Source organism: Silurus meridionalis, chromosome 19, assembly GCF_014805685.1.
Source record: "Silurus meridionalis isolate SWU-2019-XX chromosome 19, ASM1480568v1, whole genome shotgun sequence".
NCBI classification, from domain to species: domain Eukaryota; kingdom Metazoa; phylum Chordata; class Actinopteri; order Siluriformes; family Siluridae; genus Silurus; species Silurus meridionalis.
In genome coordinates, this window is record NC_060902.1 from 10,763,875 (window position 1) to 10,787,473 (window position 23,599).

Genomic DNA, 23,599 nt, shown 5'->3' on the forward strand with positions numbered 1-23,599 from the left:
CAGCCCTAGTTTACATACAACACTATTAATTTGATGACTTGAACAATATTTACAAAATTTACAAAGATCACTGCATGCCAAGTATGCATATTTAAAGATGTATGCAAAATAAACAGACAAAAGAGTGTCAAAATAGAAGTAAACAGTTACAGCTAAGATAGAATATTAGGCATCAACAATTGCTTGAGCTATTATAATTATTTTTGCATTACAATAAAAAATGTTTTTATCTGAGGTACACATTGTATATTTGAGCTCAGTGCTGTCTCAACATGCTGTGTATTTATCTCCTTTGTGTATTAATTTTTTCTATTTTCTTCTCTTTCCTAGGGAAGTGTAGTCACTGAAGCAGTTGGAAGCATATGCCATTAGCTGTTCTGTTAGTAATCTCTCTATTGACAGAATTACCATTATCATCAGGAGAGATGTGTAATAACAACAGCTAAATAAACAGTATCAACACCTTTGCATTTATCAAACATCCAGTGATTAACACTATTTTCACATGGACATGTATTTTCAAGAATTTCTGTCACAGGGTCAGAATCTTTGTGTAAGGGAAATCCTGCATGAAGAAGTTGCACAAAAAATGTGGAAAATGGATTCGTTTAACCTTGTAGTATTACTAAACTAAAGGGCTAACCAGAGTATTTGCATCTGTATGGACCCAAACTGTGCACTGCTCTACAGTCAAAATAATCCTATGCATCAAGATGCCAGTACTGTGATGTAGTACTAGTGATGTTTTTGTGTGATACCATTCTAAACCTAAGTACTGTATGATTAGGTTCTGAGTATGATTATATAGGCCCTTTTTCCATTTGATCTTTTTTTTTTTTTTTTACATATAATATCAAAAAGGTTATAAGTGCCATAAAAAACCATAACTTCATGTAGATGACCTGTATTTATCACAATGCCAGTTGTGGATGTATTAGCATGCTTACTGGTGATTATTTAATAATATTTTAAAAACTGGTCCTAAAATATTGTGATAGATAGATATTCAAATGAGACTATATCCTGCTCACATATTAAACTAAATCAGATAGTTTAAATAAACAGAAAAATTCTTGCTTTGGTTTATGAATCCCAAAGTCTTGTTTGAGTACTCTGGGTTTAGCAGTACATGCCTCTAAACCATGATTTATTTTGAAGTTATTGTAATCAAACTTGGAAGGTTTGCTATTTATAGTACTGAAAATATTTATTAAGGTGTACTTGTTTATAAATAGTGGATTTCAATTCCTTGTATCAAATATTATTGTAGTGGAGATTTCTTGTTGATAAGTTTAGATTTTTGTTTTAATCATTTTAAATGGTAGCATTTTCTTTGTCAGTGTACATATTAAAGGCTGAATTTAATGAGTTTACAAATCAAATGCATTGTACTACAGTAACCCCCTCCCAAATAAAATGTTCAAGCTGTTTGTCTTCATATTGTAACAAATATATTTTATTTAAAATGTAATTTTCATAAAAAAATTGTTTAATGCTAAAAGAAAAGACTATTTTAATTGTGTTATGTAAAGTTAGTCTGTCCATAGCCACCAGAGGCCACACTGCTGCACTGTTTTCATTGTTGGCTCAATTTACTGAGTTTATAACAGCTGCAGAACAGGAAGCTGAGCTCATATAAACTAAGGACCAGGTTTTCAGCCTTTCTGTTACTGATCAGCAGCAGTCCAACAACAACAACAAGCCGGAGAGTACAGAAACTAATCGAAATGAGTATGTAAAAGCATCGCTACCTAATTAGATCCTGAAAGATGGATTATTTGATATTTGTGCTAGAATTTCAGAAATGTAAACCAAAAAAAAAAGAGCTATATATCTCTGGTATATATGTCAGCAAAGCAGTCGTGAGCAGCTTGTTGAGCTAGCAGTAGTTTTATAGTTGAAATACTAAATCTTACAGTCTCTGGATGAGCTCCCTGGAGTTTTATTGAAAGAGACAGGGAAAAAAACTTTGTCTTCAAAAGGCATCAAGCATGAGAGCCCACAAATAAATTACATGTATATATAATAAATGTAATATATATATAATAAAAGTTTGGAAACACCTACACTTTTAATCACTTTTGAGACATTAGTATGTTCCTTTACTTTATATGCAACAACCTTGGTAAAAGGCAAAAACAAAGAAGAAGTGAATAACTGGAAGAAAGTTCTGTGGATGAGGAGTCCAAATTTTTATTTTTGGCTTGAACAGAAGAACTTTGTGTAAAAGGTCAAATCGTATTTTAAGTAAAAGCTTACTGGTTTGGCATTGTTTTGGAGCAGGAAAGGTTGGAGATCTATTTTGGGTGAAAGGAATACTGAACCAAAATGGCTACCATTCTATACTTCAAAGCCATGCAATTCCATCTGGACTGCGACTTATTGTGGCTAACTTCACTACGCAAAAATAATCGAAGCATACGTTCAAAAACTGTAAAACTGGAGTATTTCCAGCCATAAATCCCTTTGAACTGCTCAGGAATGAACTAGATTAAAATATCAGGAAGAAATATTCATTCTTCTTCATCTTTTGGCTGCTCCTGTTGGGGGTCACCACAGTGGACCACTCGTCTCCATACCACCCTTTCATATACATCTGCCTCTTACAAATTTACTACTTGCATGTCTTCCCTCACCACACCCATAAACATTATTCTTGGCCTTTCTCTATCCTTGATGCAATCCCACCTCCACCTTTAACCAGTCTGTCGTTTGTACTGGACACTTCACTGCTGTCACTCTGTCCTCATACATGTCCTGCACCAACCTCACATACTTCTCTGCCACACCTGACTTCCTCATACAATACTACAACTCCTCTATTGGCCCTCTGTCATACGCTTTCTCTAAATCCACAAACACAAATTGCAACTCTTCATCCTTTCAATAGCTGCTCTCACTTTCTCCTTACTAATCCTATGCACTTTCTGCTTCGCTATTTTCGTCATCCAACCTTTTCTCTCTCTCTCTCTTCATTAGCTAATCAAAATACTCCCGCCATCTTTTCAATGCAATTTTCCTCACTTGTCGACACATTTCCATCTGCATTCTTTATTGCCCTAACTTGCAGCACATCCTTCCGGCCCCTCTGCCTCACCAATCAGTACAAATCATTTTCTCCTTCCTTAGTGTCCAACTTCTTATACAGCTCATCATATGTTTTTTCCTTAGCTTTTGCCACATCCCTCTTCTCCTATTGCTGCCTACATTTTCATTTTTCTTCCTATCCCATGTCTGTTTTTTATACTTCCTCATTTCACCACCATGTCTCTTAATCATCCTTTTTCTTTTCAAATGTCATGCCAAGTACCTTTCTAGCTGTCTCCCTTATCACTTCTGCAGTAGTTGCTCAATCTTTCAGTACCTCTTCAACATCCCCACCTAGCCCCTGTCTGACCTCTTTCCTAAATCTCATACAACAGTCTTCCTTCTTTTACCATCTTATTCTTGCTTCAGTCCTCAATCACCTCCTCCTCTTCTTCACCGACAGTCATCTTACAGTCCACCATCTGATGCTTTCTAACTACACTGTCCCCTGCAAACACCTTACAATCTCCATTCTCTTTTTAAGTTGCATGTCCTGCATTTAATATAGTCCAAACTGTGCACCTTCCTCCACTTTCATATAATCACCCTATGTCCCTTATTAAACTTAAAAACATCATCTGCCCTTCAGCGTTTCACTCCTTGATGTCATACCTACCCATCAGCTCCTCATCGCTGTTACCTTCAAGCAACATGCCCACTGAAGTCTTCAATGCTGCAATCACCAATCTTACTTGTTGAGCTTAGTCACTGATGACATTTATCATCAACCTGTCAACTTTCAGCATTACATTCATCACGCTATCAAAATCTCTATTAAACTCGACAACAGTCTTACTGTACTCTGCCTCAGTTTTCCTGGCCTTACTCCCTTTCCACTTGGTCTATTGAACACACATTGTCATATCACCAAACTCTCTCCTTTACCAGTCATAGTGCCAACATTTAAAGTACCAACTCTAACCTCTACACTCCTACCCTTCTACTTTTCCTGCGGTCTCTGTAGACATCTTCCCCCTCTCCTTCCCCTCCTTTAGCCAACAGTAGGACAACTTTCACTGGTACCCTGATGGTTAGCAATACCTGTGGTGGTCATTGGTAATTCAGGAATTTAGGTTTGAGATCTGCATATTTATTATGCCACATGTTTTATGAAGGATGCCCTTCCTTATGCAATCCTCCTCATTTTTTAGGGCTTGGTACTTGCCTTAAGAGTTTACTAAATCTATCTCTTTGTTATTAATTATTTTATATATATGTAATTATTTTACACTCTGGAAATTATTATTTTAATATAATTTTTTTTCTTTGTTTCTAAAGTTATATGCTAATTGTTTAAGTGGTTGTTTTGATTGTAAATATGGTACGTGGCTCCTTTAAGAATTATGTTCCGGTTCTGGTGGCCCAGTTCATTGTAAGCGATGCTGAGGAGAGGGCAATACTGTAACTGTCTGGTTTAGTGATCAAAATTGTATTTAATATCCTGTTTGTTTTTTTTAATATGTATGTTTTAATATGACTGTGTGTGTGTGTGTGTGTGTGTGTGTGTGTGTGTGTATACACATCATTTACAGGCAGTTGTCATCTTAGCGGTGTGTTTGGGGTCGTTATTATGTTGGAAAACTGCTGTTCGGCAGGGAGGGCATTGTGTTCTGCTTCAGAATGTCACAGTACATGTTGAAATCCATGTTTCAATGAACCGCAGCTCCCCAGTACCATAAGCACTCATGCAGCCCCAGACCATGATCCTACCACCACGATTGACTTTAGGCAAGACACAATTTTCTGGGTACTCCTCACAAGGGTATCACCACACATGCTGGACACCATCTGAGCCAAACAAGTTTATCTCATCAGACCACAGGACTGGTTCCAGTAATTTATGCTCTTGGACATGTTGTCTTCAGCGAACTGTTTGCAGGTTTTTTCTGAGCCAGTTTCAGAAGAGGCTTCCTTCTGGGATGACGGCCATGCAAACTGACTTGTTGCAGAGTGCGGTGTATGGTTTGAGCACTGACAAGCGGACCTTCCGCTTCTGCAGCCTCTAAAGCAATGCTGCAGCACTCATGCGTCTGTCTTTTGAAGCCAGCTTCTGCACCTGACGCACAGCACGAAGACTACATTTTTTCGAGTGGAACTCCTCTTGGAAAACCGTTGTATGACCGTGGCCACTGTAATGTAACTCACTTTCAGTGTTTTACTGAACTTCTTACAGTCCAGGCCATCAATGTGGAGAGCAACAATTCTAATTCTCAAATACTTAGAGAGTTCTTTGTGACATGTTGAATATTCAGTGGTCAGTATGAGGGAAATTTTACTCAAAGCACCAAATTTTAACTACTCTAACACAAGATAAATGTTGTATGGTTCTGTCAAGCAGGCAAAAACATGAACATGATGAATAGGATGTGTGTCTTTGCAATGTACATATGTTATCAGTGTACTCACTTTTGTTGCTAGCTATTTTGATAATAATTAGTTATTTTCAGATTACAGTAAATCTGTACTGCTGTACAAGCTGCAAATTATCTACTCAAAAATATAATAAAGTTTCATTTAATTGTATTACTTAATCACCAATCAAGGAGGGACAGGATAATAGGATTACTGATCTCTGATGTGGTGCACAGAATTTTGGACTCCAGATTGAACTCCTTGAACACTGTTAACTTGTCATGCTCCTCAAACCATTTCTGACCATATTTTGCAGTGTGTGACAGGGTGCTGTACCTTGCTGCAAGTTGTGCAACAATGTTCAGGTAGGTGATATGTGTGAGTAAATCCACATGAATGCTATAACCCAAAGTTTCCCAGAAGAGCATTGCTTGCTCTTCAAGTGCATCCTGGTGCCATTTCATGCTGTAAAATAATGAATGAATGTGCATGCACCACGGCCATTGTTATGCTGTAAAAGAAAACCTGATTCATTAGATCAGATCACTGTCATCCATTGCTCCGTGGTCCATTTCTGGTGCTTACATGCCAAATGTTGGTGCATTTGGTGCTTTACAGGAGTAATTATGGGCACTCTGACCAGTCTGCAGCTGTGTAGCTGTGTATTTATTTTTTTTATTCTATCATAGCTAGCATGAATTCTTTCATTAATTCCTGCTATAGTAGGTTTTTTTGTAAGCTCGGATCAAATAGGCTAGACATGCTTTATATGCGCATCAATGAGCTGTGCCAAATCTGCTGAATATGTACACAACATACTGGTACCTGGATTGCAAACACATGGCCAATGTGGTATGCAATGTCTACAGCTACAAAGAGGTACATGAAGCAGAAAGTTCTTGTAATTTACACCAGTGAAAGATTTATTTGTCTTTTTTTTACACATATTAGACATTTTAATTTTGTTACATTTTAATGCACAACTTTTGTTTCATTAAATGCTGTACACAAGAGTCAACTTTCAGATATTGTACTTTTGTTAAATTTCTTTTACTAAACTAAAAATTATAAAAATAAAAAATAAATTATTGAAGTATAATCTGAATTTTGTGTATTCTTAACCCCTTAAGAATGGGGTCTTAATCATATAATTTTATTTGATTTAATTTAACAACTCATATTGCATTCAAACCCACAAAAAATGTCTGTGTTGTCTACCAGCCTTCAGGATTATAGATTAGTAAACACTTTTGAATGTAAGGAAATGGTTTTCTACTGTAAATGAAAGTTATGACAACATTCACAATAGAAAGTTTTAAGATAGACAGAACAATGTGTTTAACATGATTTGCATGAAATTACTAAAGATTTTCAAGTGGGATATATGAGTATGCAAGCCATTATGAACCAGGCATCTTTGCTTCATGCATATCATGCACGATATCAAACCACATCTTTATAGGGTAATACTGCATATAAAAGATCCATTCCACCAAATGGTTGCCATTCATTATATGGATGAAAATTAACTGTAAAATAATAATTAGATTTTGTTGGAAGAACCCAAGTTTCAGTGATGTGTGTGTTGAGTGAAGGATAGCCAAACTAGTCTGATCCCACATATAATTGCTTTAGGCTGAGAATGCTCATTCTGGCCCCTTCCCATTGCTGATGAATATCTTATCAGCAATATGCACATGAGGATGAAAGCAAAATAATGGCGCAATAAAAAGTGGCCTGGTCTGATGATTCAAGTTTTCTTTTACACCATGTGCAAAGGTTACTGCAAAAGGAAGGACTGGCACGAAAATGCACAACGAGAGAAAGTCAAGCCTCAGAAATCAGAAAAAAATATATCATATTCCATCTGTAATGTGTTATTGAAGGAAGAGAACTAGGAGAGGCAGAGGAGCCAAAATAGAGCTGTCGTAAAGGCAAAGAGGAACAACTGATTTTGAAAGACTGCTATTTTTAAGAGACGCTGGCGGTAGTAGTTCATTATTGTCCTCAAAGTATATTTTTGACCCAGCAGTTTCAATCAGGTAGCTTTTCCTACGATTGCTTTCTCTCTGTAGTAGAAGAACGCCTCTGTCGCTGCAGCTGGAGTGAGCATGCGCTTTGCGCTGCCGAGTGTGCGCGAGTTGGGCCGGGCCACGTAGGTGGAGTCTGGGCGCGCGCTCGAGTACCATGCACTCGTATGTCGAAAGTTGACAAACATCAAGTTGCAAAGTAAAGGAAATAGGAACAATGAAGAACGCAGGTGTGAGTCTTGGTGTGCAGGATTTGCTGTTACTTCAAAGTGAGTGTCTGCCTTGTTTGGATAATAAATCAACAATATTTAATATGTAAATGTAGGAATATAAATCTTTAGAACATTTAAAACAAAATCAGAGCAACCAGTGCATGTTGAGTTAATTTTCTTTCTTTCTTTCTTTCTTTCTTTCTTACTTTCTTTCTTTCTAGTATAGAGGCTTTCTTTAAATGCTGTAATTTGAAACAAATATTGGCCCCAACAAGGATAATGATAATGACACTGATGATGATGATGATGATGATGGTGTGTGAGTCACAAGTTGACACAAAATATAGTAGCTATCGGTTGAATCCCCAGTCGACTTCATGCCTAGAAGTGAGCTGTCCTTTAAAACTTGGCATTTTTTTCCCCAAAGTCTTTTATTATTATTTTTTTTTTAGCATGACTTATCTTTAAACCTATTATCTCTGATCCTAACCAGCTGGTGTTAAAGGGATCTCCGACCATTTTATTTTTTTATAAGTAAAGCAAATGTTTAATTCTCCTGTTTGACCAGGGCTTAATCTACTTAGTGTATATGCTATTACATTACAAATTGGTATTTGGTATTTGGTATTAGTATTTTTTATTTGTTTAATAAAATCTATGTTAAAGGAGTAATGTGTGGCTCAGTGAAATGGAATAGTGTTCAACAGTCTAGACTCTATGTTTAAGGCACTGGGTGACTGATCAACAAGCCTAGCACTACCAAGCTGCCACTTTCGGGCCCTTAAACAAGGCCCTCAACCTTCTTTGCAACAGGGGGTGCCAAATTTCTAACAGCCTCAGATATGCAAAGGAAAGAATCTCACTGTACTACAATGGAAATGTGGCAAAAAAATGTCTACAGTGTGTGGTATAAGCTAGAGGAAAAACACACTTTGGGTAGTTATATATCATATAAGATTAGCACCTGTAACCTGTACTGATATTGGAAATACACTCAATCTGTTTTTATGTTCTTGTCCATCAGTGTTTTTTAACTTGACTGTGAACTTTTTTTTTGCTGTGATAGCATTTTGCTGATTACTCATTTTGCAAAATGAAAAACAACAGTGACTGAATCATCACCTGAGTCAGAATAGAGTTTAGTTTGGAGAATGAATGGTCTTTGGCTACAATAACCAGTTATTTAATTCCTTTTTTCAAGTGACAGAGTTCATGCTAGACAGTGACTGTATAAAGTTATTCAATTGTTGTTTGTGTTATTAAACAGCATTTATGTTTCTGGAGTTTGAATATGGATGAATATGTTTGATCCAACTTCACACCAATTCTAGAAATTCTGTCAGTTTTCTGTAGGTAATACAATGTTTATCTGGCTATTTTGAGTAATAAAGTCTAAATTCTGTGAAACTAAAGAAATGCTGATGCTATATATATATATATATATATATATATATATATATATATATATATATATATATATATATATATATATATATATAGTACAGACCAAAAGTTTGGACACACCTTCTTATTCAAAGAGTTTTCTTTATTTTCATGACTATGAAACTTGTAGATTCACACTGAAGGCATCAAAACTATGAATTAACACGTGGAATTATATATGGAATTATATACATAACAAAAAAGTGTGAAACAACTGAAAAATGTCATATTCTAGGTATCTCAAGAAGTGCTCACATATTTCATGAAGGGAATACAGTCTTTTGTAAGTGTGACAGAAAAAGTATTCTAAAGACCAGGATTTAATTAAATTCATAGCCAACTTTCATACCAAACTTATGCATTCACAAAATCCCCTTCCTTTTTACTTAGCACAAAAACTGCAGCCCTTTTAAATTATGATCTCTTTCATCCCTCCCAATTTTGGCTACATGATACAGTCAGGTCTGAGCTAATGTTACAGATATTCCACAAGTTGCTGAATTGGCGTTTTCTTATTCTGGTGAACTCTGGCTCATTTTGTCACCTACATTCTGACTATAATATGGAGAAGATAGTGTGAACATAACACCCATGTGTGCAGAAGTTGTGAATTGGTTTAAGATGTGTGTGTGTGTGTGTGTGTGTGTGTGTGTGTGTGTGTGTGTGTGTGTGTGAGAACATGTGCGTGTCTCAGCAGATTCCTGTCTGGACTCTCTCTCTCTTTCTCTCTCTCTCTCTCTCTCTCTCTCTCTCATATATAAGAGAGACAAAGTGGGATATATATATATATATATATATATATATATATATATATATATATATATATATATATATATATCCCACTTTGTCTCTCTTGGTCTCATTCTTTTTCTAGTGCTCATGTCCCTTTAGTTTCTAAGATATGCTTTTAATTATAATGAGAAAAAGCTGTGTGGTTTATATACTAACCAGAGTTGCTGAGTCAGCTGTCTAGGGTGCTTGTTAAAGTCAACAATTACTGTGCAGAGCTTTAAGATGGTTATTTGTTTACTAAGAAATAAAAAATTTTGTTCATCTTAGAGTTTTTTTAATGAAAATAGTATTTTGTGTTGTATGTTTCTGTATAACGTATTTCTGTGCCACTATAGTTTGTCGTTTTTTCTTCATGTTTGTGTTTACATTAGTTATAGTGTATTGTCCTAAAGAGACTGTGTATTTGTGGGTTGTGTGGGTTGGAGCCATTATTTAAATTGTCTTTTTTCCAACCCATTAATTTACCTCTTAATTTCTTTTGCTTTGACCATATAACCATTCCCAGACAAAAACAATAAGGACAGTCAAGTTAAATCTCTTAGGATATTTTTCAGCACAGATTGTGGAAGACAATAATATAATCAAATATACAATTAAAAGAAAAGTAACCACAATACATTTAGAAGGATTGTACTCCATTTAATGACACAGAATTGTGAAGTGTATTGTAATTTATAGATTGCAATTAATCAGAAATGGTAAGCTGTAATTGGTTTGTGAATATAATATTAAATACAGTACAATACAGTACAGATTTGTTAGACTTGGTCATAAGACACTCATTCATCTTAAGTAAGAGCTTTGTCCCAGTTAGAGTAAGATTGTGCACTCTGTGCTACACTGTGCACTCTGGATAGGACAATTTAGATGAACAAATTCAATCTACCTACTAGCAGGTTTCGTGAGGTGGGAGGCAACCAGAGAGCTAGAAACAAACCAATGGGAACAAAAGGATAACTAGGGCTGCAGCTATTGGGCAGTGGTCCAGTGGTTAAGGCTCTGGGTTACTGATCATAAGGTCAGGGGTTCAAGCCCCAGCACTGCCAAGCTGCCACTGTTGAGCCCTTGAGCAAGGCACTTAGCCCTATCAGCTCCAAGGGCACTGTACCATGGCTGACCCTGCGCTCTGACCCCAGCTTCCAGAAAAGCATTTCACTGCATGGTGTACTCTGTGTGTATGTGACAAATAAAATGTGATTATTTTAATAATAACCTAAATATTCTACAGATTAGTCCATTGATTAATCGAGCAATTGGAGAAGTACTTTTTCTTTATTAAAGAGCAATACTAAATAAATAAGACAGGTCACCTAAAATGAACAAGTAATTTGTTTCCTTTTTAGAAACATTAACATTTGTATGGCTAAAATTACAATCTTTGAAAACAATTGCTATATTACATCAAAATGCAAATACAAATATATAAAAAAAATATCCTAAATAAAAATATAAATCAATTTCAAATTACTTAAAAAAACAAAAAAGGTAAACACAATTTATGGTGTTTTCTTTATGTTTTAGTTTGAAATGATTACAAACTTTGGACACTTTCTGTTGTATTCTTTGGCCTGAATTTTCTCCTCACCCCTCACTGTTTCTTCTCCGTTCCTAAATTTTTCACTCTGTGGTGTCTTCTTTGTTTACCTGTCCAGGGGTCTCGTTTATAAATGGTGCACAAAACGTGTCTGAAAACGTGCGTATGCCACTTTCCACACAAAGGTTGTGATTTATAAAAAAAAAAAAAAATTGAATGGAGAAAGTGTGCTCCTGTAAAAAAAACTCTGAGCCCTGTGTACACACAATATGGAAACACAGAAGGAAAGAAGGGGAATTGGCGACACAGACACAGATAGCGTGCACAACCTTAGCGTGGAAAGTGCTGTACGCTCATTTCTAGCTCAGTTTTTATACATTTTTAAATGTGACCCCAGAATGGTCAACAGTGGTGCATCAGTAATAATGGTCCATGGGAAAACACAGTGCTCCATGTCTAGTTAAATGGACTACATGAAGCATTGAGGAAAATAATTTGCCTCAATGCTTTTTTTGTATTCGAATTACTCGAGTTACTCGAGGAATCATTTCAGCCTTAAGACAAACACATAGAACTTTGCACAAACAATAACCTGGTCTCAACATAAAAAACTATTAGGCAGATACTTACCTGTAGGGTACTTGTTGTGCCTTCAAGTTTCTAGACGTAAGATATCGGTCTGAAGGATAAATGAGGTTGAAAAACATGAATTAGCTTTATTTATGATTTAATTAAAATATGTATTGTAATATAAGTTGTGTAAAGTTTTCTGGAGATCAAACTAAGTTGGGATGTGTAACATAAACTAAAACTGCTGATTTGAAATTTTATTCATTTATATTGAGTGTGGTACTTTATCTTGTGTATTCATCAAGCAGAAGCATTGTAACTGTTTTTATAAAATGCACACAGTAATATTCACTTTACACAAAAAGTTACCTGCAGAGCAGATGGTGGTTATTTACTGACTTGCCTCAAATTTACTTATTAACTGTATATCTATAGAAACCCAGTGTCAGTTTTACTTTAGTATGCTATTTGAAATATCTCATATTTTTGTACATTTCCTGGGAAAGGTTTATGTAGCCTAATCGGAAATTCAAATGATTGACTGCTACATCTGTTTGTCAGCTTGACAAATTACTTTTAGCCTTCTACATATTTTACAAGTAACTGGTTAAGCAGCAGCTAGCACAAAAACAAGAGATGAATGGGAACATAGAGGCCCCCAGGGGAGACTCTCCAGGGGAGACTTTCATCCTCAGAACAGCCATATAAGGGGGCCCAGTTTAATGCATGTGGCATAACTCATGTTCTGGGTTGTGTATTTGTGTGATGTAAGCAATTTTATGTGTTTACCTTTGTTACAGTTGCTGTCTTGTCTCTCTTCACCACTGGTGAGTTCTCTAGTCACACTGACACTATATTGCTTGTTTCTCTTTGCCTGTTAATGCACAGTTTTCATGGTGTTGCTGCTATAAGACTGTTTAGATATAGAAACATGAATGAAAATATTTATTATTTTATGTATGCAATAATTCTTTTTAGGTTTAGCCTGTAGCATATTTTAGGAAATCTCTACCAGATCATGTTGTGTGTCTACCTTTATTTTCAGGCAACAATATGTTATATAACACAATAGCTTGTGTTGTTGCAGTAATAGCAAAATATTTTAATGTTCTAAGACTAGTATAGTCACCATGCCCTTTTTATGTGAAAAATTAAAACAAGACACATTATGTCGGATCTTTTTCCACTTTTGATGTGATGTAACAACCAACTTTCCTTTTCCTTTCCTTTTAAATAATGCTTTGTTAAAATAGCTTTCAGTCTTCTTTTCCTGAACAATACTTCCATGATGCTCTGTGGCCCATGGCTTTAGCAGTCAGATTTCAAACCAAATCCTACAGAAACAACAGAGGTAGTAAAAGAAGGCACGCACCTTAAATCCTTAGTGTGTTAACTGTAGAGCTGTCTTTCACATAGCCAAACAAAAAAGAGTTGAGTGCTTAAACAGCTAACATTTGCTGGTTGATAAGAAGTTGGGTTTGTATTTACATTACACTGAAAAGTCTTATGATGAAGAATATTTGTATTCCCCAAAACATATATATTTATTTTTTACTTACATTTTGTTGGTTGGTCACAATTAAAAAGATTCATTATTTATTATATAGTCAAATTGTTTACATCATGAAAACCTGTAGGAGTGAGATATAATTTGTATCAATTCAATTCAATTCAGTTAAGTTTTATTGGTACAGTGCTGTTAACAATATACATTGTTCCAAAGCAGCTCTACAGAAGTAAATAGATTATTAATGTTAAATTTAGTAATCAATCCATATAGCTTACAATCCATATTATATGCACTGTTAAAGTTTTAATGATTTTCCCTTAGTACTAGGTCAGAGTGATGGTGGTAGTGTAGTCATGGCCATGTACAACATCAGCGCCCCCGAGGGGTCTAAAGCAGTGCTGCAATGCTATAGCCAGCGCATGGTATGGACCCAGGACAGACTGAGGGACCGTCAGCGCGTGGTGCATTGGGATTTGCGCCGGAGTACCCCAGTCTATTCAATGGAGCGTGTCCTGGACATGTTCTCAGCTGGGGAACAGCGTATTTATAATGCCTATAACAAGGGGAGAATCAGCATGTCCAAGACTGCTTTTAAAGATGGAAACTTTTCCCTCATTATAAAAAGTAAGCATTGTTTTGTGCTGGAACAAAAATATATATATATATTTTCCTTTGGTGGTGGTGACTGAGAGGGTACATTGTGATCTTTATTACAGATGTGGCTGCAAGTGACAGAGGCATCTACTCCTGCAACCTACACCATCATTACTGCCATCTCTTTGAGTCTATCAGTGTGCAGCTCAATACCACAAAATCAGGTTGCTTTCCTAAGATGTGCACTTAAATGCCATAAAAAATATTTCATAGAGTCATAGAGCCCTTCCAAAATAATTGGAACAGCAGTACCAATTATTTTGTGTTTGCCATTCACATTACACCAAATGGCAAATGTTTCAGAAATTCATCACCCAGTTGAACATGCATTTCACCTTCAGAAGAGGACACTGAAATAAATATTAACTTAACAAATGTTAATAAGTTAAGTAAGCTATGGTACAGGCCTGGAAAAGAATCACAAAAAAGAATGCAACAATTTGATGCTGTTAGTGGGTTGCAGTGATTGCAATAACTGCAGTGATGCAGTTATTGAAGGCAAGGTATACTGTATGCAACCAAAATGTAAGTGTTATGTACTTAATTACTATATGTTTCAATTATTTTTCTCTCCAATAATAAATAGGTTGTCTGCCACAAATTTGAGTTAACACACTTAGATTTTTTTATAAGAAAATAAAAGCCGATATTCTTATTCATCTTTTGATTCAAAATAATTTTCCTTTGCAAATCCTATACTTTCAGAGGGGAGGGTACATCATGTACATGAATAATAAGCAGATTTTTTAAGACATAGTTGTTTATGTATTGTCTGAAGAAGTGTATACGAGTAAATAAATACAATAAAGGTATTACGTTTTAAGACATGTACATCTAGTTATTTCTCTATAGAGTTTTCTCAAAACAATATTAGTTGCATAAAATATTTTACCCATCCTATATTCAACTGGTCTGGCATTACTTTTGAATATTATTTTTATTTAGAATTTTTAGCCTGAGTAACTGTTGGAAATCTTTTCGTACAGCTCACAAAGAGCGGCGTTTTTGGGATGGCCAGAAAGCCGTGTATGTGGTGTTAGTGGGAAGCACAGTGGTGCTACCTTGTGTGAACCGTCGGTCAATCTGGTTGGAAGGGAACAGCGAGGAGGAGCAGCAGGTTGTTCACTGGGACCGCCAAGCACCAGGAGTTCAACATGACCAAGCAGATCGCCTCATTGATTTATATGCTTCAGGAGAACGGCGCCACTATGGGCCGCTCTTCATCCAGCAAAAGATGAACATCTCAGTCTCTGCATTTTCCTATGGCAACTTCTCACTTATCATCTCAAACCTACAACCTACAGATCAGGGCCTGTACTCATGCCATCTGCATCACCACTACTGTGGCTTGCATGAGAGACGCATCTTCCAGCTTACTGTTGGCCCACGTGTCTTGCAGGAGCCCACCGATCCCCCTCATGCACTGCCCAATGAAAACCCTGGTAAGAATATTTTAAAGAAAAATTATGCTTGTTTGTATGTGTATAAAAGTGTGTGTTTGTGCTTCTATTCTATTAAAAACTGGCAGTATCGGTAAGTTCTTGATTTAGTTTTTGTATTGGCTTTTATCGGGTGAAAAACAAAAGAACAGAAAATATTTTGTAGATCATACATGTATCTAGCCGCTCATTAAACATGTTAGCTTTGACTAGTAACACTCCCTAACATAAAGCATACATTATTTTAGGTGTGCATACGTATCTTTAACTTTCATACTTATGAACAGCAGTGTTTGAGGTTGCATGTAATGCCAAAATATCATTTAGAACATTAGAAACATTTAACAAAAAAACTCACATAAGTATGAGATTTGTGCTGCATCAGAAACTCTTACATTTTGCATCTTATGTGAATTGTCTAAGCTGTATTTTCAAATTTACCTGTTGGGGCTCTCTTTTGTGTAAATAGGGAATGGACAAATATAAGGCACAAGATTTATGAGTTGTGTCATTTATAATCATAATATCTGCCTGACCAGGGGGTTGGGTCTGCCTGAATATGATACCAAGAGTTAAGTGTGATTCTGCAATATCTAATCTAATATTTAGTCAATCCCTTTGCATTGCATCACTATGACATTTTACTAACCAGTCCCCGCCAATGTTTTGGAATGGCAAGGCCCATTCTTTATTTTTGCTTTTCTTTATTGAAAGGAAATTCATAATGAGGAGAAAAAAAGTGTATCTACTGTGATCCAAAACATACAAGAGTATATGCACATCAGCACATGTTTCTCCTCCAGTGCATATTTTGCCTATAAAAGCACTTCAAACAAGATTCAGGCTGTATCATAATTTAAACAACAAGAATACACGCCAAATTCTCATGCTTTAATCACTGATTGCTAATGCTAAATGCTCAGATCTCTACATATCTTCTAATTATGTGTCATTGTATTATAAATTAACTTTTAATTGTTCAAGATTAGATTTTTTTGTGCAAAATATGATAAGTAAATATATTGTGAAATGTAAATGTACATTGTATTTCAGACAGACCAAAGGTGGATGTGTGTAATGAGAGATAATGTTAGAACAGTTTAGAGTGTTTACTGGGGAATTATATGTCTGCCTTGCTCATGATTTACAGTTAACATTGCTTAGAAGAGTGTATTTAGGTAATGGAAAGCCCATGTGTTTGGAAGGATGTGGGGTTTTTGCCTGTGATCCCAGTAGTTGCTCTCAAAATTTCATGTGTCTTATGGGAAAGGCTCAGTACAAGTGTGTGTATTTCATCATGTTTTACCATATTGTTCTGCTAAACATGCTCAGTAAATATAGAGCTGATCTCAGTCTACTTACCTAGCAGCTGTTGCTATTTCTCTTTCCTCAATTCTTTCTGTATGACTGTATGTTGGCTTTCTCTTTATAGTTTGTGAGATATGCTATCAGTCAAGCTTGCATTTAAATAAAGGATTGTTTAGCATATTGAGCCTTGTTTTTCTTGCCTTTTTGTTCCACTAACATTTCAATGTTCCTTCTTTCTGCCCCAGTTCCCTCAGTTCACCCCACACCCTTCTCCATGTGTGTATGCTTGTTTCTGGAGTCCTGCCAGACAGGAAAAGTGGGATGGAGAATTCTTTCACTGTGGTTTAAAGAAAAAGAAATGAAACTAAGAAAAGGGGAAGGATGGAAATATACATAAGCAATAGATATATGATGTAAGTTTAAATAAATCACTAATTGGAAAATATGGGAAAGTCATTTTCTGTTATTGAGGAATGCATTACATTTTGTGCTGTTACCACATTAATGGCTTAGTTGATAAGTGCATGAATGATGATCTCATAATTGGCTGCTCCCATCAGGGGCCGCCACAGCAGATCATCATGATTCGTGTATTTGAGTTGGCACAGGTTTTTATACCAGATGCCCATCCAGATGCAGCTCCCATTTTATTCAGGCTTGGGATTGTATCTGGGAGTGCATTTGGCAATTCAAATGTTTTTTTTTTGTTTTTTTTCCATCTAACAGGCAAAGATATGTCTACTATACAAATGCATGATAACTGCATGAATAAGCAGGTGTATAGCTTTTCCTAATAAAAAGAATGTTGAAAATTCATAACCCACATATTGCAGCCATATGCATAGAGCCCATTTTTATCTTACTCTAGATGGTTTGCCCCTATAAACACTGTAAACTGTGAGATTCCAGTGATGTCCTACTTAAAAAAAAAAAAAAAGACACAAAACATCTTTTTTTAACGGGATAGTAAGAGCACAACTGCAGCATGTTAATCAGAAGTGCAGTGTTTTTCTATTAACTTTATTCAAACTATGACACATTTATGTAATATAATGTAATTTGAATACATTGAGTACTTTTTATTTCTCTTGGATATTCAAGCCAATTTGAGGAAATCTTTTTTCCTTGAATAATTTTCCAGTTGACATGTCTAAGCTGATATGTTGATGCAAACAAATCTCTTTATTGATTACGTTTAGTTTTTATCTGTTCTTCTTAGTTTGCATGAATTTGTCTGTTGTTACTCTCTTCGCTTAAATGTTTTCTTTATTTCGTGACTGTTGTCATTATTTAAACATCTCTCATTTTTTTCTTATTTTATCTCCTTATCTTCCCCCTTCTGTGTTATAGTTTGCTTGGGCTGCTTGTTATTTACTGTATTAGCAGGAAAGTGGTTGTTTGCCTTATTGTCTCAGATTTAGGTCAGCTCCTAAGAGGAAGGAAGCTGTCTGGATCTCAGACATTTCTTAACTATTACATGGAGAGGTTTCTATTTACTCCATATTTCACTTTTGCTGCCATGTAGAGTATATTGCTCTTGTCTTTCTGGTCATTTGAATATAATTGCCACACACTGCTCCTTGACCACTTGGCCATTAAATTGTCTTAACAGGAGTCAAATAAATCCAAAAGCTGAAAATGTTTTGCTTAGTGAGCTTCTCTCTACTTTATGTATGTAAATGAATTCTTAAATAAAATACACATATACACAGTATGATTTATTTAAAAACATTGAACTCTCTGAAAGAGCAGGATAATCCATAGCACCACATACCTTCATCTGGCCATTAGGGATGATGTCAATGCTTTGTTGGAACCATCACAGCAGGCTATTGTTCTGTGGTTAGGCAAAAGTGGAGGGTACAACTGAATAATGACAGAGGTGAAATGGCAGCCAGTCTTACAGTGTGTTGTAAATTATAGTTTACCAACTATCATCCCCTACCATTTAGTTGAGGGGCAAATTAGGCACAGTTAAAAAACAAATAGTCATCCTAAATAATAGAGAGTGATAAAATTGCTATAGGCGGGGATTGTGCTATTGCTAGAGATGGATGGGGATTAAGAAAATTCTAAAATAACTCTATGAAATGGAAAAAAAAAGAAATGTTTGCATTATTGTTTTGGCTCATATTTCATCATTAATAAGAGCACTAGACAAAATAAAAGGCCCTGAATACAGGTTGTCATGTTGGTTGTAAATAAGCCGCTATTGCATTTGAACAAGAATATCATAAACTGTTCAAGCCATCAAAATTTTCCTCGTATAACTTTTTCTGAAGAGGAAACCTTTCTCTGGTTTATGGTTGTATTTAGAACTTTTAGTTATTCTGTCAGAGTGAAAGTCAAAGAGCACTCTAGAGTGGTAGAGGTACCTTTTTTTATATAAAACTATAACATTAAAAGAATGAAAACTGTAATCACTGTCAAAAACTAGGTTGTTAAAGAAAAATATGCACTATTTGGCAAAAAGCATTTTTTAAACCACCCAGATAATCATTTGCTTACTGTGTGGGATTTTTACTTTTTACTCTTTTGTGTGGTGTACCAATGACTCCTCAATCATTTACTCCTTCAGTTATTATTATTATAACCACAGTATTTAATTTCTTTATAAACTGTCCCCCTACTCAGCTCTCCAATCATAACAATAGGTTCCAGACCGTCTTTCCATCTCCTACGCCTTTTTCCTTTTCTTTTTTTTCCTTTTCTTTTCTTTTTATTTTGTTTGTCTTAAATCTAGCTCATTTTTTTTGCAAGTTATCTGTACATGTCTGGTTTCTTATTAAGTTCTGGTCGCTTTATGTGTTTAGTGGTAATATGACTATTCCACTTTCAGGCAAGGGTGATGTAGTTTTAAAATTTGTCCTTTATTTTTGGTATGTCACATTAGGATATTTCATCTCTGTCTTCCTGTTTTAATTTTTCTGTAACATTAAAGTCACATCATAGCTGATAGTCTCATTTTGATTATAGCCACAACTTCATAGATAAAAGTAAATGAGCACAGAAAATAAAGTGCAGACTAACACACTATTTGAACTCAAACTGTTTGCACCTGATTTTAGCAACATTAAATTTTCTTTGTTCTTAAACTGCTACAAATATGCCCAAAAGCTTGCCATGCCAAAACTAAGGAAAACTGAAATCCTGCCTGGGACATAGCCCAGAATGATTCAGTGAATCATTTCTTCCAGGCCTGTAGTTTCCCCCTATTGTTTATTCCTTTTGTAATTGGATTAAATGAATCTAGACTAAACACGGGCAGACTAATAATGGGACGAGTGTCATTCTTTGAGTTGCTTAGTTGTAAATTTACATTCGTTTGTTTTAAATATTTTAGTGTTATTATCTGCAAAACTGGTATTTCTTTACTTAGTTATAGCCTAAAATTGTTTTTCCAGGCTGTATTGGCACGAATGCCGCTTCGAAAAAGGAGGCTTCATAAGGACACAGTGCCCTCTTGAGGTTAATAATAATGATAATAAGATATGGCTCACCCTAATACTACAGTAATTTGCAGTTACTAATTAAAGTAACATGCTTTTAATCAATTATAGTTATATGTAATGTTATATAATGTCCAAATATTAGACAAATGATTTCTTGTTATAGCATTTATATATTAAATACTATAGCATTTATATACTAAAAGATGAGCTCTTAGTAAGAAAATGTTTTCATTAGAAAAACCACAGCTAGAACTACCTTTCGTGCCATGCTAATATAGAAAATGAATAGCTATGAGCATAATAAATTATTAGCCAACAGAATACAGTGAGAGAGATATTTAACAGGTTATTCTTTCTTTACAGTAACAAAGGCAGTGGACACGCAGCCTCATGTCATCAATTTCATTTTGCCGGAGCACCAGGGTCACTTTCTGCAGGAATTGGGTTATATCCTGGCCACACTACTCCTGCTGGCCCTCATTATCCTTGCCATTGTCCTTCTTATCCACCGATGGAAGGCACAAGGTTAGCAGCATCTTTTGGCATGTCCATTTTTCAGATTCTTATTTGTATTTATTATTGAGTTTATATTTTAATCTTTATCTGGCATCAGGTATGGAATATAATCCAGGTGCAGCAAAAAAAGCCAAAAAAGAACAGCAACCTTTTGTGACATACACGTGAGTATCAGAAGTATTTAGCAGTCCACCCAAAGAATCAATAACAACATACATACATACATACATACATGTGTATATAAAAATATATAAAATCAGTTACATAATAAATTGTTTTGCTCATGAAGGGGCTGTGTAGCTCAGCAAGACCCTGAAGTGAAGACATGCAATCAGGAGGAGACAAAAGTTGGTGAGTTCACCAAATACTCCCTTCCTGTTACTAAAACTATTTGTAAACTGACCTGAGCCAACATTCTTTTATTTGTTTAGAGTTTAAAAACAACCTTCTCAAAGAGGTGGAGATGTCCAAGCTTTGTGTTCCCAAGGTTATTGACTTAGACAGAGGTAATAATTTATTTTGCTAAAACCTATTGTATATGCATTTTGGTGATCAAGTTAAATACTGTTATGTCCAAATTATTTTCATTTACAATCTTTTTTTTTTTTACAATCTTTTTTTCTACCACACCATGGGCAGAGATGGAAAAATCCTGGAAATGAGGAAGAAAGTTAACTACTGGCTGGACTAGTGGTGAATACAATCAGACGATGATCAATGAGGAAAGCAGAGAATATGGATGTGTTTGTGTATATGAGTGTGTATATGCGATCTTAGCTATTTCATTTTCAATCGAGGTAGTTTGCCACTACTCTCGATCATTGACTATTTTATACTAGAATAGGTACCTATGATGATGCACAGCAAAGCACTAAAAGTTTATTGACAGATTTATAGCACGGCCGCTTCCTGCATCCTAGATATATTAAGGTTCGAACAAAAGCAATGCTAGGTTTTTGCCATATTAAGCTCTTTAGTAGCTAGATTCTAATCCATCTGTTGTTTACTATCTTTTTAATATTCAACATGTTTTCTGTAGTTTTTTTAAGCTGTTTGTTTAAAGGCATATTATGCTTATAAAAAATACAATGAGAGAATCAAGCTAAAATTTTGCAGAAGAATCATGTGACTTGATTTCTGACACTACATGTTACACAATAAGCTGTATGTGCTTTCATTTAATATATATACATACATCTAGCCTATGAAATTATATGGCCTTATATAACAAACAATACATAAATGCTGGTTCTTTCATATAATTAAAATACCTTTAACATGGCAAAATCTGCAAAACATGCCTTGTGAGTATAATAATGGTACCTTTACTATTCAATGCTTATCTTAGCACTACTTGTGTCTCTGGCTCATCTTTATAATATTTATCATGGTACCATTCTTGCAGTAGCCCTCCAAAAATCCATCACTGGAGTTGATCAGCTTATGTTTTTATTGTTATGTATCATGTACGTCAAAGCTTATTTCCTCCTCAACACTCACAATAATGGCCGTCGTTGTTAATGTCTTTGTTTAAATATTGTTTTGACAGACAATGCATTTCTTGCAGCCATGTCATCAAATAAGATGTTTTTATGTTAACACAGCATTTTTTATGTAATACTAATAGCCTTTATGAAATCTTATTTCATCAGAGTTTCTTTTTCTTTTGTGTGCATTATGTAATGCTTGTGCTTTTATTAACAATATAATAAAAGCTATGTTGATTAATCTATAATAATTTTGGTTACATCTGTTGGTCAGTATTTAAAAAATAAAAAATTGATTATCTGTATTCTCAAGGTCATTTGACAGATAAAAGGTCTGCCCTTTTTTATTTTATGAGTGTGCGCTGTTTGTGTGTGTTTATTTTAGACAAGTTTTATCAGTAGTATTAGTATTTAGCTTGAAATTTCACTTACTTAAAGTTGTGCAACTGCGTTTTGGATCATTTGCAGTGGACGAATAGCATTAAGGGGAAGACCTGCCAGCAGAGAGTTGCAGTAGTCCAGTCTTGAAATGACAAGAGACTGAACAAGCACCTGGGCAGCCTGTGTGGACAGAAATGGTTGAATCCTTTGGATGTTGTAGAAAAGAAATCAACAGGAACGAGCCACTTTAGCGACATGTGAGAAGAAGGACAGTTTATTGTCCAAAGTTACCCCAAGGTTACGAGCAGTGGCTGAAGGGGAGAGCAGAGAGTCATGAAGAGTTATTGGGAGATCTTGACCTGGAGATGAATCACCTGGCATGACCAGCAGTACTGATTTGCTGGGGTTGAGTTTTAGTTGATGAGCACTCATCCATGAAGATATGTCTGTCAAGCATGCCGAGATCTGTGGCTCCGTAGCTGTGGTATCTGATGTAGGGAAAGAAAAGATTAGTTGAGTGTCATCTGCATAGCAGTGGTAAGAAAACCCATGTGAGGATATGACTTCACAAATGGAGTTGGTTTAGAGAGAGAAAAGGAGGAGACCAAGTACCGAGCCTTATGGGACACCAGTGGTGAGTCTGCACGGGGCAGATGTGGATCCCCTCCATGTTACCTGGTATGAGCGACCTTCCAGGTAGGAAGCAAACTGTTCCTATGCTGTTTCGCTGATACCAAGGCTCCTGAGGGTAGACAAGAGAGTCTTATGGTTGACTGTGTCAAATGCAGCTGAAAGGTCCAGGAAGATAAGTAAAGATTACAGCCTGGCTGAT

The 23,599-nt window shown here is 35.6% G+C and overlaps 2 protein-coding genes across 10 annotated transcripts in view; both read left to right on the forward strand.

The window, feature by feature from the left end:
• The window catches only part of plekhg5a (pleckstrin homology domain containing, family G (with RhoGef domain) member 5a), a 52,308-nt gene extending 50,870 nt beyond the window's left edge, over positions 1-1,438 (forward strand). For all 8 annotated transcript variants that reach the window (XM_046874800.1, XM_046874798.1, XM_046874799.1 and 5 more), the window contains one exon: positions 331-1,438. In XM_046874800.1, coding sequence (XP_046730756.1) covers positions 331-340 — 10 coding nt within the window. In that variant the 3' untranslated portion in view covers positions 341-1,438. The remainder of the gene's footprint in view (positions 1-330) is intronic.
• A 6,148-nt stretch (positions 1,439-7,586) lies between these two features.
• mxra8a (matrix-remodelling associated 8a) lies at positions 7,587-21,607 on the forward strand. Of its 2 annotated transcripts, XM_046875359.1 has the most exons (10): positions 7,590-7,738; positions 12,821-12,847; positions 13,852-14,154; positions 14,247-14,348; positions 15,171-15,626; positions 20,747-20,908; positions 20,997-21,063; positions 21,189-21,250; positions 21,331-21,405; positions 21,539-21,607. In XM_046875359.1, exons 1-10 carry the CDS (start codon positions 7,687-7,689, stop codon positions 21,559-21,561), a joined length of 1,329 nt encoding a protein of 442 aa, XP_046731315.1. In that variant the 5' UTR covers positions 7,590-7,686; the 3' UTR covers positions 21,562-21,607. The 2 variants fall into 2 exon arrangements, with proteins under 2 accessions (XP_046731316.1, XP_046731315.1); XM_046875360.1 differs by lacking the exons at positions 20,997-21,063; positions 21,189-21,250; positions 21,331-21,405; positions 21,539-21,607 and adding an exon at positions 17,177-17,344 and having other exon boundaries at positions 7,587-7,738; positions 20,747-20,883.
• Positions 21,608-23,599: the final 1,992 nt, after the last annotated feature.